The sequence below is a fragment of the Terrapene carolina genome, unplaced genomic scaffold, assembly GCF_002925995.2.
Source record: "Terrapene carolina triunguis isolate 2854851 unplaced genomic scaffold, T_m_triunguis-2.0 Scaffold790, whole genome shotgun sequence".
Classification (NCBI taxonomy): domain Eukaryota; kingdom Metazoa; phylum Chordata; order Testudines; family Emydidae; genus Terrapene; species Terrapene triunguis.
Window position 1 is genome coordinate 134,671 of NW_020665141.1, and position 15,098 is coordinate 149,768.

Genomic DNA, 15,098 nt, shown 5'->3' on the forward strand with positions numbered 1-15,098 from the left:
TGGCTAAGTACCCTCACTGTTAAAAGTTTCCACTCTCTTGTGACCTGGTCCCTTACAGCACAGTCCAGCTTCCTTTGACATCAGGGAGTTGGATTAGGCCCTTTATTTTGCAGCATGTATTTTGTAACCCTCATGGTCATAGAATCATAGAATATCAGGGTTGGAAGGGACTTCAGGAGGTCATCTAGTCCAACCCCCTGCTTAAAGCAGCACCAATTCCCAACTAAATCATCCCAGCCAGGGCTTTGTCAAGCCGGGCCTTAAAAACCTCCAAGGAAGGAGATTCCACCACCTCCCTAGGTAACGCATTCCAGTGCTTCACCACCCTCCTAGTGAAATAGTGTTTCCTAATATCCAACCTAGACCTCCCCCACTGCAACCTGAGACCATTGCTCCTTGTTCTGTGATCTGCCACCACTGAGAACAGCCGAGCTCCATCCTCTTTGGAACCTTCCTTTAGGTAGTTGAAAGCAGCTATCAAATCCCCCCTCATTCTTCTCTTCTGGAGACTAAACAATCCCAGTTCCCTCAGCCTCTCCTCATAAGTCATGTGCTCCAGACCCCTAATCATTTTTGTTGCCCTCCGCTGGACTCTTTCCAATATTTCCACATCCTTCTTGTAGTGTGGGGCCCAAAACTGGACACAGTACTCCAGATGAGGCCTCACCAATGTCAAATAAAGGGGAATGATCACGTTCCTCGATCTGCTGGCAATGCCCCTACTTATACAGCCCAAAATGCCGTTAGCCTTCTTGGCAACAAGAGCACACTGTTGACTCATATCCAGCTTCTCGTCCACTGTGACCCCTAGGTCCTTTTCTGCAGAACTGCTACCTAGCCATGGTCACAGCATCAGGAAGGCAGACAATGGGGCCTAATAAAAAGGTTTCTACCTTTGGTTACATGGTAGTAGAATATGAAGTAGTAGAGTCAGCAAAGAGGTATTTACCAGCCAGGGTACCAGGGGATGCTTACAGTGAGAGGGCGTAAGCAGTTGGCTTGTTCCTTACTAGTCATCTTTAAAGAAAGGTGGGGTCTCAGCAGCGTCAGGTATACAGGCATCGTTCTAGCTTTGCAAACTCCAGTGCCAACAGCACAAAGTGTCAGCTTGTCCCAATGCACTGTTCACAATTAATTTTAACTTCCAATTAGTCCTCAGTAATCTAGCACCTTCACAGACTTTCCTGCTTCTCCTGTTGGAATAAAGATCCTACCTGGCGGAGTCTGTATTCCTTTCCTTCCTGCTGTGCTCAAGAACAGAGATATATTGGGAGCAACGCAGAGAATGGTTCCTTCCACGCTTATCTAGTAAAGTGCCATCTCTGTGACTTTCAGGGTGCCCAGCTTAAATTAAAGTGCTCCAGCAGTGATGGGGCACATAAGGAGTTAAGACAAGTGAGAGAGCTCAGCAGCTGCATAGCGCAGGCTGTGTGTGGGCTAAGGAAAGAGGTTTCAAGTGCTTGAAATATTGGAGCCTTTCTGGATGTCTATGAAAAACTGTTTTTCGTATGTGGATGAACATTAAAGCCACTTCCTTCCAGCTGCCCTCTCTTTTGCCTGACCCAGTAGGTGAAAGGAAAGGTCCTTCTTCCAAGAGGTCCAGAGAAGAAGTGGGCTGTAGCCCATGAAAGCTTATGCTCTAATAAATTTGTTAGTCTCTAAGGTGCCTCAAGTACTCCTGTTCTTTTTGCGGATACAGACTAACACGGCTGCTACTCTGAAAAGAGAAATCTTAGTTGACAAGAGAAAGTACAAGTCTGGTTGCCAATGGAAATATGAAACAAAGTCCATCCTGTCAAACTGTGTGCTCAGTGATTTTACGCTGCTCAAAAGCATTTTACGTATCTGGATTCTATGCATTCTGGAAACAAGCCTGTGTCTGTGTGAAAAGAGACGCTCCCTCTGTACTGAGCTCTTGCTCTGAGAAATCTCTTGAATATAGACCATCTGGAAATGCACTTAGATCTTATTACCAAGCCTTACAAACTCTTGTAATCAGAATGGATTAATGTATTTTCTTCTAATACCCATGGAGCAGTGGGAATTCAGAATAATGGTAGCCCAGGAGGGGACTCATTTTCTCCAAAGAAAATCCCGTTTAATGACCAAGTACTGCAAAGCACTGCTTTAACCACCAAAAATCTCAGCTGCTTGAATAGTAAGAGCTGCTTATTTGTAATCTTGCTGATTTATCCACTCCTACCATTTGAGGAACTCTGGAATGATTACTCATGACATACAGGGCAAAATTAATCTGTGGTGTGACTTCATTGGCTTCAGTGGAGTTATATCAAAGGTGGATTTGGCCTGTATTGAATTTGTCCTGTGGGCCGTTACAAGCACATGAAATATTTGTGCTTCGTTGCATATACAGAGAGAATATTTTTTAATCAGTCTAGTGACAATGAAGCTGAAGTATTTTTGTTGATGGTTTCCATTTTGGTCTATTTTACTCATGACAAAAATATTTGTGTCTTTAACTTTAGCAGTTGCTACAAACCTATTGAAAAGTGACAATGTAGGAGAATGGTCTTGAGAAACTGACGGATAACCCAAAGGAAATAAAATGCAACCTCCAGTTATGGGCAAAGGAAAGAATAGAATGGATGGGTCAGCCCATTTAATAGGATAGCTGCACACCTAGTCAATGGTGAACTCAGTTCAGTTTGTTCTGTTCAAGGAACTGGTACAGAGAGTAGAACAAATAAAAGTATTAGCATTTTGTCTGCTGCCTTCTTTAAATGTGTATGTTTATAGCACCGATGTACAAATGCAGCTATTCAGAATGAGACTCACAGATAAGCAGCCTGTACAATACAATGTGATTTAAAAGCAATGCTTTCAACGTAGGGGTCACAAGAAGAGAGGACTAGAATATCTCATTCCCATGGGGTACCGGGCCAGTGGTTGTTGCAATGGAAATCAATATTGTCCAGCTGTTGTTTCTTCTAGTGAATTGTTTTCAAAACATTTTCTTGGGCAGTGTTCCCTGAAAAGCGGGAAGGAAAAAGAAATCAGAGTTCTGAAGATTAGTGAGGGAGGTTTAGGTTGGATATTAGGAAAAACTTTTTCACTAGGAGGGTGGTGAAGCACTGGAATGGGTTACCTATGGAGGTGGTGGAATCTCCTTCCTTAGAGGTTTTTGAGGTCAGGCTTGACAAAGCCCTGGCTGGGATGATTTAGTTGGGGACTGGTCCTGTTTTGATCAGGGGGTTGGACTAGATGACCTCCTGAGGTCCCTTCCAACCCTGATATTTTATGATTCTATGATTCTAAGAGGCCCATGATGTCACTTGTCTTTTGTGTCTTTCGATAACTTACGCCAATTGCTGCCGCTCTGCCACCCTGTAGCTTGGAATCGCTGGGCATTTCCATTCTGTCCCTGACTCTTACTTAAGAGACTAGACCCCTCGACTCCCCAGCAATGCTGCTGCTACACTTTGTCAATGGGGTCCTGTCTTTTGGTAGAAAAGTTCTAAAATGTACAAGCGTCTCAGTGCGCGGTGGATCAAACAGCCCCTTGCTGCAGTGACAGTCTGTTCCTAATGGCAGGATTTTTCATAGAGTCAGATAATTACAAGCAGAAAAGCTGCCATCTCATTCTACAAATAACTACTCTCCCATGCTAATGGCATCACATTTCACCTTGATAATGACAGGATTGAGTTCAGTTAAAAAAAAATTTAAAAGAAGAGATCTGAGGGGAGAGGTGGTGCTGGAAGCCAGCCAGAGTTTAGTATAGAGCTTTTCTAAACCTATGAGTTCTAGTGAAAAGAACGTGCTGGTTACGCTCCAGCTGATACCTTTGCTTGGTTCCTGATTGCAGAGATGACCCCACAGCTGTACAGACACTCTCAGAGGTTATGAGGACGTCTCCTAAGTGAGAGAGAACCTTGGGACTATCTCCTTTAAGATACCTTTCCTGTGTAACACACCTGTTTGGGAAGAACTGAACCGAGAGGTACTCCAATCCTCAGAGGCGGAAAAAAGAGAACACAGGGAATGGAGAGAGACTTTGTATTCCCCATCCACCCACACAAAAGCTTGTTGAAATCAAGCATCTGGTTGGTGTTCAAAATAATAAAACACTAAACACTAGTTTAATGTTTTCTTATTAGGTTTCTAAACCCTAGTTTAGTGTTTTATTATTATGAATGTAAAATGACATAGTCCCTGAACTACACTCTTGTGTGCTTGAGATGTCATGGTAGCTACAGTGGGTATTGGTGCTCCATTGCTGCATTTACTAAGAGTGCCTATAAAAGATCTGGGGAAGCACAAAGGGATTTTTATTAATATGAGTCCCAAGAGACTCCCACCACCCCAAAACACTGTATCCAATGCTCTCAGTTGCTCCATCTCAGCTTAGCAGACCAGAGGCGCTGACTTTGTGATTTCCCCGGGGGTGCTAGACCCCTGCTCCGCCACAGCCCCCCCTTTCCCCAAAACCCCGTCCTGCCTCTTCCCACCCTGTTCCGCCCCTCGTGCCTCCAGCATGCCCTTGAACAGCTGATCACAGCAGGTGAGAGGCACTGGGAGGGAGGAAGAGGAGCTGATCAGTAGAGCCCTGCACAGATACAAATTGATACCCACCGATGCAGATATCTGCAGATATAAATCGGTATCCATGGAACCACAGGGCTCTCCTGGGAACCGCAGCGGTGAAAGGAGCAGAACATGGGGCTGCCACTCCCAGGAGCCAGCACCCTGCACCAGCAGCTTCTCCAGCATGTCTGTACCGCCCCCAGCCCCACCCACTGGGGCAGGCACCGGGCTCACCGGCAGCTGTCCCTGGTTGCGCTCTTGTGTTCAACCGCACACCCCCAGACAGGAGACACAGACAGCGATGTGGAAGGGATGGGGGCAGGGCTGGGAGTGGTAAGGCCGTGCCGGAGGAACTGGCGGCGCAGGGCACTGGCTCCTGGGAGCGGCAGCCCCACCTTCTGCTCCTTTCTTTGCTGTGGTTCCCAGGAGAGCCCTGTGGTTCAGCAGATACTGATTTATATATGCAGATATCCACATCTGCGGGTATACATTTGTATCTGCACAGGGGTCTACTGATCAGCGGGCCCACCGGCGGGTGGGAGGCGCTGGTAGGGTGGGGGGAGAGCTTATCGGGGGGGCTAAGCACCCACTAATCTTTTTTCCCCATGGGTTTTCCAGCCCCAGAGCACCCATGGAGTCGGCGCCTATGTAGCAGACAGTGTGGTAGAGGGAACATTAAGAATTGTACGGGATAGCAAAGAAGACATTATTGTCTTGGCAAAGTGTGACAAGTATCACACCCAGGCATTACTGTCCTCAGCGCATATCCACTTGAAAGTTGAGTGTGCCTGGTCTCTGGTGGTATGTTTAACAAAGCATTTCAGAAGGGGATTTCCTCTGAGAGCAGAAGATTTCCCCAAGGTTGCAGGGAAGGAAAATAAGGGGGTCCTAGTTAGAAACATTGGCAATCTAGGCATCTTTCAGTACCAAAATACTATTGTTATAGGCGCTATAAATATACATGTGACAGTAAACAAAACCAGCATCTAGGACTTTTCCTAGAAAAGATTATGGAAAACTGCCTCGAGAAGCAACTTACCTCCCCAGTATTCTAGACCCTTTCCAGTCAGTTAGTCACAGAGACAGACCTGGCTGCACTGATGACCTCCTTCTGGCCGTGGACAGAAGTGAGATGTCCATGCTAATATTGCTTGACCTATCAGCAGCCTTCAACACAATCAAACATGATTTCCTACTGCCTCCCCTGTGAGACCTTGGAGTGGTGGACGGAGTTGTTTTAAGTTGGTTTTGCTCATTTCCCCACTCACAGATTCCACATCGACATCATGAGTGATTGCTCCTCTTCCCTGCAGAGTCCTGCAGAACTTGTCAGCCCTCGTATTCATGCGAGATGTCATGTACCACAGGGTCATCTGTGTGCCAAAGATACCCAGCTCTACCACTTTTGCCTCCATTACTGACATTCATGTCTCAGTATCTGAAGGGAACAGAACTTGGAAGGATGGAAAGTGGCTCTGTTAAATTCAGCGAAGTTGGAGGTGAAATTAGCAGCAAGAGGAAAACACTTGGAAGGAGTGGCAGGAAACTGTTGCCACACACTCTGCCCTCCTGCAGCTGAGATAGTATGTAGTTCCACTGGACTCTTTGCTGCCTCTAAGAACTCAATGACTGTGTCCAGTAACACCCTCCACCTTCAACAAACCAGGAGATCTAACCACGGTGATCCATGCTTTTCATCATCTCCAGGCAGGGTCACTGCAAAATGATATTTTTGGGGTTGACCACTAAAGCCTCAAGAAAGCTGCATCTGATTCATCATGTCGCCACCCCATTGCCCAGTGGAACTCATTAAGAAGATCACATCACATTGGGTGCACTTTATTCTTTACTAGCTCCCTATCCAGCTCCAGATTTGCTTCAAGATGTTGGTCTTGATCTGTAAAGCTATTAATGGTCTAGCCCTAATCTAGCTCAAAGACTACCTCTTCCCTGCCATGGTAGCTAGGATAGTTAGGGACACTGAGTGACCACTCCTAGGGGGAAGCTCTTATATTCCAGATGCAGCGTTTTCCCCAGGCTGTGGAATTCCCTATTGTCAATGATCAGGATGAATCCCAGTTTTGCTTCTTATCATCTACAGTTCAAGACTCTTCTCTTTGCACAGACCTTCTCCCAATAATAGACCTACAGATGGCTAAGAATTGGCCTCCTGGAAGACAGCAACAAAACTGATCGCATTCAGGACACCAGCTAAAATGAGGATGGTATGGAGAGTTCAGGTTCTATTTTTTTAAATATACAGTGACTCCAGCTGAGATCTATAGCACCTATATTCTACAGCAATAGCCATTCTAGATAGTCGCAAGCTGGAAGATTCTCTGCGACTTGAAGTCTTTAGATCACGATCTGGAGACTTCAACAGCAGAGTTAAGGGAAAGTGGGGGGGTCAGCTTTTGTGGCCTGCATCATGCGGGGGGTCAGACTAGATGACCATATTGGTCCCTTCTGACCTTAAAGTCTATGAGTCTATGAGTCTATGAGATACTTCAGCTACACACTGGATTTAGTATTCTAGGTGTGGAACTCTGCACTTATTCTGCCATCTAGTGGTCAAAGCTTAATGCAGCATTAAGTAGAACACCTCTCTGAACACACACACACACACACACACACACACACACACACACTTTCCAGTTGACAGAGTCCTTTTATGGATCCCAGAGGCCACAAAATTCTCCTGAGGACAACTGACATTTTACAATTGTTATATCTTTCCCACCCTGACACTGGCCTACAAGACAGCCTGGATAGAAGGGGTATTTGCAGTGTGTGATGGATGCTTCAGTATTATTTTTTGAGTGCCTAAAAATGTGCCAGGTGCCTCACAAACAAGATGGAGCCTCTGTCCAAAAGGACTTTACTCTTGTTCCAATGAGACTTGGACAAGATGGAGAGGAGAGGCGGGGAAAGGGTGACAATGCTAGGATCACATGGTTACTTAGGAAGGCATGAGTACATCTTGATAGTTTACTTCATTTCTTTTTAAAATGATGTTTTGCTGAGTATGTTTCCTCCCCTTTCATGTCTTGCTGGCTTCAAGGCTTTAGGAGAGAGATGAATGAGGTAAGTTTGTGCAGCAATAACTTCTCCCTGTGTCCTCAGACCTAGGAAATCTGTGTCTTTATCACGTCACGTGTTAAGCTATGCTAGCCATGGTAAAGCTGTGCAGGGGTGAGCTTAGAGCTGCCAAGGGTTTATGGTCATACAGCAGCGTAGTTATTACCAGAGACCTGTCTGAGCAGTAGCAAACATTGCTGTGCTGTGCTATGCATGTCATTAGCCATACAGTACCAAGGACAATAGCTGCTTTCTCAGCAACACATTGTGTGTTGCTGCAGTGGACACTGGTGCTGGATCCTTGGGAGCAAGGCTGTGCTTTCTATTCCACACTCTAGTTTCACCCCATGAGAGGACAGGGCAGGGGCCAGCCAGGCTAACCTCAAAGCAGACTGTGTGTGTTTGGAAGGAGGATTCCAGCCTAGCCATTCAGTTTTAAAATTTTTATTAAGATGATGTTAAAAAAAAAATGAACAGAGTTTGAGCATAGAAGTTCCTGGTTATCAGGGAATAACGTACAGATTATCGAGGGTGCAAAGTTTGGTTTAAGATCAGGTGGCATAAGGAATACATAATCTGCAATATCCTCGATTGGGGGTAAAAGGTTGATGGGTCAAAGTACAGGCATTGAGATATGAGGGTATGAAGTTCATAGAGTGGCTATGTTCGGGTGTGGAGTATAATGAGTGGATATGATGATGAGGATGGATTGACCCTCATTTGGTGAGATTTAATGTTCAGGGAGTTTATGGTTCCAGTTCATATGATCCAACGGAGAAGGTCACTTGGTCTCTTTCCTACACACTAACCTGATCCCAAAGGTGGAAGGATTTAGAGCCAGCACCTGCCTCTTATTCCAATCCACACTCTAACCTCCACTAGCAGATAAGGAAGAGCAAAAAGTCCATCCTCATCTACTGTCCCATTGCACACTCCAGCTCTGCCCCAGAGCAGGGGACAGAGGCAGACCCCACATGCTTTTCCATTCCAGACTCAACCCACTCCTGCTAGTCCAACCCTCATCTGAACAGGTCTGGGAGTTTGGGTAGAGGGATCCATACCAGCGATAGTCGTCCCATAGTCAGTGATTCCCATGTGACTTTAGTTAGTAGGAGTGGGGTGCACATTAACTCTGTAATTCTGTCATGTTATAGTAGCATTGGGGGTGGGGAAGGGAAAACAAAAGTCAGATTTTTTTATACTAGCACTTGTAATTGCAGATCTTATTCCTGTAAGTGTCTAACCCTTTTTGAAACCTACTACACTCTTAGCCCCAGCAATATCTTTGTGGCAATGAGTTCCATGGGTTAATCATGCACAGCAGGAAGAAAATATTTCCTTTGATCAGTTTTAAACTTGTTGACTTTAAATTCAGTTGGTTGCCCCTTTGCTCTTTTATTCTGATAAAGGGTGAACTGGAGTGTCCAACTGATCAGTATGTTATCAGTTTATGTAAGTTTAATATGTCACCTCTTACTCACATCCTCTCTCTGCTAATTAGTCTGGAACTTTTTATTCTTGCCTGACAGAAGCTCTTCCATGTTTCTAATTTCATTAACCTCTTCATCTGAGACAGAACTACAGCCCAGAACTCCCACACCTACAAGTATCACCCCATTGTCTGTAACAGTGTTAGTCCTGTTGTGACCGAGCTCTGGCACCGCTTGGGGCTGAGCATGGCCTAGTGGCTCGCTCTCCCCCTATCTGGCAACTGCTGCTAACCATTGCTCAGTCCTCCTGGCTGGTCACACTACCCCTTCTGGGATACCAACTCTTCAAAAAGTCCCCAAAACATCTCAACACAAGAGGATCTTTCTATCCTCTTTTGGATTATCCTTCAGCCCATCTTCAAGGTTCAGCCTGCAGCCCCCATGCTGGGACGAATAGTCCTGACAACAAACCCTCTGTCTGTTCTGGGTTCCAGCCCAGGGACCCTATCCTGAGTAGATAGATGTGCTCCTTAAGGTGAACAGGATTTTTCCTGGACCCCTTCCTATCTCTAGGCTTCTTATGCTACTTCCCCACAGCCCATGGTTAATACCACCTTGTCTCCTGATTAACCACATCACTATAGCCAGCCTGCCTACCTCAGGCCCTTCCTTCCCTCCAAAGAAGTTTTCTATCCCCCTCCCAAGTATCCCCAAACTGAGCTTTCTCAGTCCTTTTATGCAACCGTGCCTCCAGCTCTTCCCCAGCTGGGCTTGATCACTACTTAGGCTTGGCTCACTTTCCAGGTGCAAGCAGGGGAGCTAATTGGCCACTCAGGCCCAATAAACCTTTGCTGCAGGTGGGTGGGGTGAGCACTCCATCACACCTGTGTCATGTCTATGGGCCAGGTAGGGAATCACAGTACCTGTACATTCTGCCTCCCTAAATTACTCTGATTTCAAATGAATATGAGATTCTTCAGCTTATATCCAAAACTGTTACTTTATGCTACATCCCAGTACTTCAGTGGGTAATTACATGATCCCTATATAGTTTGCACAGTAGTTAAAAGAGCTTTGGGATCCTTCAGGATGAAAGATGCTAAATACCATCATTATATATAAAGATCAGATATTATATGAAGTAGCCATTCAGCTATTACTGTTGGTTGTAACTTCAAATGCTTGGGACTCTCACTTACTGGAGAGAAGCAACTCTGCCACTGTTGTTGCTACTACTGCCTTACTGTCTTCTGGTACCCAGATGGGAAAATACAACCATTTCTGGAGTAATAAACAATTGCTATTTCAGCCAGACCCACTGGCTCATGCCTCCCGGTTACTGTGCCCTAATTTAATGGTGTGTAACCAGTGCCGTCAGAAAGCAGAGTGTAAAACTCACAACCTAGTGAAAAATAAGCCAAAGAAAAGGATGAAAGGTCACGTGAAGGAAGTGCACATTAAAGTGCAGAGTTCCTCGAGGTGAAATAATAAAACCTTTTCTGCTGTTAGAATTTAGCTTGAGCAGCTCTTATTTTTTCACTGCTACACAGACTTTTAATTTTTAACCATAACTCAGCTATGCTTTAAAACTCAAAATAGAAAAATGATGGTGTACTCAGGATGTGTGGCAAAGTGGGACCCTTCCCCAAATCCATTCAATTTCAGATCTAAGCCCCCCCCCCCCTTTTACTACTAACAGACCGGTAGGTCAAGAGTTAAGTAGATATATTTGGTTTCAGCTGATTCCTTGGTTGACATTTTTGCATAAAGCAAAAATCACCATGCTCTTTGACACTGCTCAAAAGAGAGCCAGGAGTGAGATATGTACTGACACGTTTTCTGGAGGAAGTTTGCACAAAATTACCCTGTTGTATGTAACCACCAAAATTAACTAAATATAGATATTTTTACATGATATACTTGCCCTTCCCCATGAGAGCCTGCCACCACCCCCCGCCCCCCATGCTAAGATTATTTGCAACATCAGATTTCAAATGTTGATGTAATTTAGAAAGTACTTTAAAATGCAGTGCTACTCTGAAAAGTGTGTGTGTGAGAACAGCGCCGCCTTATTAATCAAATATGCTTTTTTGTGTATTTAAAGTCATGTATGCCATGTTAGTGACAAAACAAAGCTTTTACTAGTTTTTAATCCCATTTAGTCTGTCACACCGATACAGCTATAAGAGACTGAGCAGGATTCTATTTCTTTCTGTGGATGAAATGATGGACCCCTACCTATCAATTATACCTGTCCTGGGCAAACCCAAAGACAACAATTAGGTAGTGCAGATGTCACTGAGGCATAATTTCATTACAGTGGAGTTGCATAGATATCACCGAGGGCCTAAACTGACCTGCAGAACTTTCATTACTGGTATTAATTTGAGGGAAGGAAATAACCCAGCTTGACTTTCAGATCCCAGATTGAGTCTGCATGGCTGTCAAAACATTGGTTTACGTCTAATCTGAGCACATTTAGTAGTGACATCAAGTAAAGCATTAATTATGGAACCCCACTGTATTATTTTTCCTGAATCACTTTTCAAAGTAGAAACACGCTTTATTTAAAAGAGGCAACAGTGCAATGCCAGAGATGTTGCCCCAAGCTCAAACTCTGTGTGTGTGGCAGGCTGTCAATGGAAAAGTTAACATTTGGATTAGGAGCTAGACTCTCCCCAGTTCCACCATTTGTTAAATTGCATAGTAGGTGATTATCATTATTATTTGTAAAGCACTGACAGCATTCTCAGTACTGTATGAAACCGTTCCTGACCACAGGTGCTTACAGTAATCCAAAACAGAAGATGTATCTCCTCTTGCTAAATACAGTAGCAGTGTCATGCTCAAACTTGTAGAATTAACAAACCTCTAAAAAGTTCTGAATCCTGCAATAAAACCCCAGAACATGCTCGTTGGCAGAAAAGGATGCAGTGCAAACCTCAGCGTAACGTTGCTTGACCCAGACAGGTCCTCTAACCCCCCAAATTGTATAAGGAAGTCAAGTCTAAAGAAATCTGGCAGATACGCATAAGGATGAAACTACCTAAGTGAATATCAGGCTTTTCCCTAGCATACATATCATGTGTTTTCAATAAAACCAACCAACCAACCAACTAAGCCCTCATCTATGATCCCGCAACCCCTTTTTGAGAAGTACATTCAGTTGGCAAAACACCTGCCAAGTCAAGTGTCTGTAACGCAATCTAATGGATGACTAAATACACACATTCCTGCATTGGAGATTTAAATAATCCTCTAGAACTCTTCCCAAAGTACAAGAGACTCTTTCATCAGAAAAAGACAGACAGGAAACATACCAACGAAGAATGAACAAACTGCAGAGACTGGTACAATTTTGTATTTTACTATTTGCTGATTTGTATAGCAACTTCTGCAAGTATCAAGGTATTTTAAAGAAATAATGAATTAATTGATGAGATCATAACAGACTACCCAAAACAAATTAAAGCAAGGACTGGCCAAGGGTTAGCTCTGACTGCCATGTCCCTGCATTGGCCGGGGACAAGAACAGTGCACAGACAGCATATTCAGTACTCGGGGAAGTAACGCTTCATATCATGCTGCAGCCAACTTTCTGGCTACACTGGGAGCTGTTTTGATGGGTTCTGAAGGGAGATCCCCAAAAGTTTCCTCAGACTAGGAAAAAGCCTGTGATGCAGGACCTGTGGAGGAGGGAGAAGAGGGAAATTCTACACTGAGATTGGGAAAGTGAGGGAGAATCCTAATGTGTGATAACAGTAAGTTGCTGATTTTGAAAGGAAGGCTCTGAGACATGGAGATGCTCAGTCTCCAAGATTATCTGAATTTGTGATTTGAGAACCCCCTCTTTATCAGGCATGGGAACAGGTTATTTTCACCTACTCATATACCACAAACGAAGGGTAAAGGGAAAACTGATGGGGAAAGTAAGAAAGGTTCACAGAGAGACAGATTCTGATCTCTTGTTATTTTGGATGTATACTAGTGTAAGTACTCTGAAGTCAATGGAGTTACAATGGATTTACACTGATGTAACTGAGATTAATATCTAGCCCATTATCCCTTTCTGAGAGTGTATGACTTTGCTCTGCAGCAACAACGTAATCATGAATTAAGGCAATACTCGTTATGACAGCTGTACAGAAGTTTCCCACAGAGATTACAGTACCTCCGGCTTTTCAAAATTGGAATTTGATTTGAAGATATTTGAAGGAACAAGAATTTTCGAATAATATATATGGGGGAACTAAGTAATCAAATCTCCCATGTATGGAGAGCAGATTAAAGTTGGTACTTTAGTTTGAAAGCAACAGTGCTCCATTATGTTCTGGTCTTTGGCCTCCAAACCAGGGACAAACAATCAAAGTAAGGCTGTGTCTTCCTTAGCGTTATTTAGGAGATCTCCCACCATTCCACCAGCACCAGTACAGCTTCACTGGTGGGAGCAATGGTGAAGCACTTGTGCAGACAGAAAACAGGCATTTTTATCACTGTCACGTAACCACGAGGTTAACATGCCAAATTCCTAAAATGCAGACAAGGCTCCAGCCTTGCAGAAGTGGGTGGCCAGATCTCACTTCTCAAAGAAACAAAGGGCACTTGAAAACTACCATGTGTTTTAACAATTCAGCACTATAAAATGTGTTAACAGCTCTTGAAAGATTAACCAAAGAAGTTGGCTGTTTCTTCCTGAAGTTCATCCTGGCAACTACCAACATATTTGAAATTTACACCTTTCAAATACTAGCAACTGTCTAACCCTGGAAAAATTATGCCTCTGATTTTTTTCCTACAGGCAACCAAAGATTTGCTGGCGTAAAGGTATTGTGTATCACTATAGCTCATGTTGCACTGTACAGATCTAATATTTGTCTTGCAAAGTAAAGGTGTTGTGTATCAAGACACCTTCCCCATTATGCAGAATAACTACTTGCTCACAGCCTGAAGACTTGAATTGTAAAAGCTACACAGACCCCTACCTATACATCTTCACTCATCCTACCGCTCTCCCTCAGTTGCAGAGACAGACCTGATTTCCCCCACCCCTCTGCGAACGGGAGGATATATTTTTAAAAATATATACAAGGTTTATCAAGTAGGTGTTTTCTTCCTTCATTTTAAAAGGGCTGCTCTGTCAGTGCAGGTGCTTACTATGATCACTGTCTAATGGCGGGAGACAACGCTTGGGACACCCCTGAAAAGCCAGGGCAAAATGTGTGCGTGAGAGGGAGGGTGAAGGGGAGAACTTTGAAGGGCCCATAATCACCCTCTCCCATTCAGATCTTTTTTTCCTGTCTTCTAGGACCAGTGTGTGGGAGAGTTTCCCAGGAACATTAAGCAGTGAGGGAGCAGCACTGCCTTCAGCTGTCCCTTAGCGTTTGCAGCCCTGTGTGCCACAGGCAGTACCCTGTTCAGACGGGTCTCTGTGTGCAGTGCCCACGGTGCCATGAGACACCCCAGCGCTGAGCCCCACGCGTGTTCGCGCTGATCTGATGGAGGCACACTCAGGCCCGAGCTTGGCACGCAGGGTTTGCGGGCTAGGCAGTCACGGCTGCTGTGTATGGCTGGTACCGGGTAGCGCCCAGGAGCCCTTGGCACGGGGCAGGACCTGTGTGCAGGCCCCGGCTGCTTTGCACTCACGTTGGGCTCCCAAGGGCTGCGGGAAGGCCGGGCAGGGGGCAGGAGCCCGGCCGAGGCACGCAGGGTCGGGGGGGCTGGGCCAGGCCCCTGGCCGGGACACAGCTGGCACTGGAGGGCGCACACGGCCCCGGCAAAGGCCATGACCCCCGCAGGTGTCTCTGCCCAGGCGGGCTCTGCCGCAGCGCTGCCAGCCAGGCCCAGGCCCCGGGGGCGGGCTGCCGCGCTGCGGGGGAGGAGCTGCGGCGAGTGCCCGGCTCCTTGTCCCTGCCGGGCCCGCCCTGCAGGAGCCGGCTCCAGCCTGTCCGGAGCGCGGCGTGCGGAGCTCGAGCCCGAGCCCGGGATGGAGGAAGAGGAGGAGGAGGAAGAAGAGGGGCTGAACCGCGGAGCGCAGGCCCAGGTGAC

General features: G+C 45.5%; 1 protein-coding gene across 1 annotated transcript in view; it reads left to right on the forward strand.

Annotated features, from left to right (window-relative positions):
* Positions 1–15,021: 15,021 nt before the first annotated feature.
* Positions 15,022–15,098, forward strand: part of SLC2A11 (solute carrier family 2 member 11) — an 18,767-nt gene continuing 18,690 nt past the window's right edge. The window contains exon 1 of the mRNA XM_026660546.2: positions 15,022–15,093. Within this exon, the coding sequence (XP_026516331.1) occupies positions 15,037–15,093 (57 nt within the window). The 5' untranslated portion in view covers positions 15,022–15,036. The remainder of the gene's footprint in view (positions 15,094–15,098) is intronic.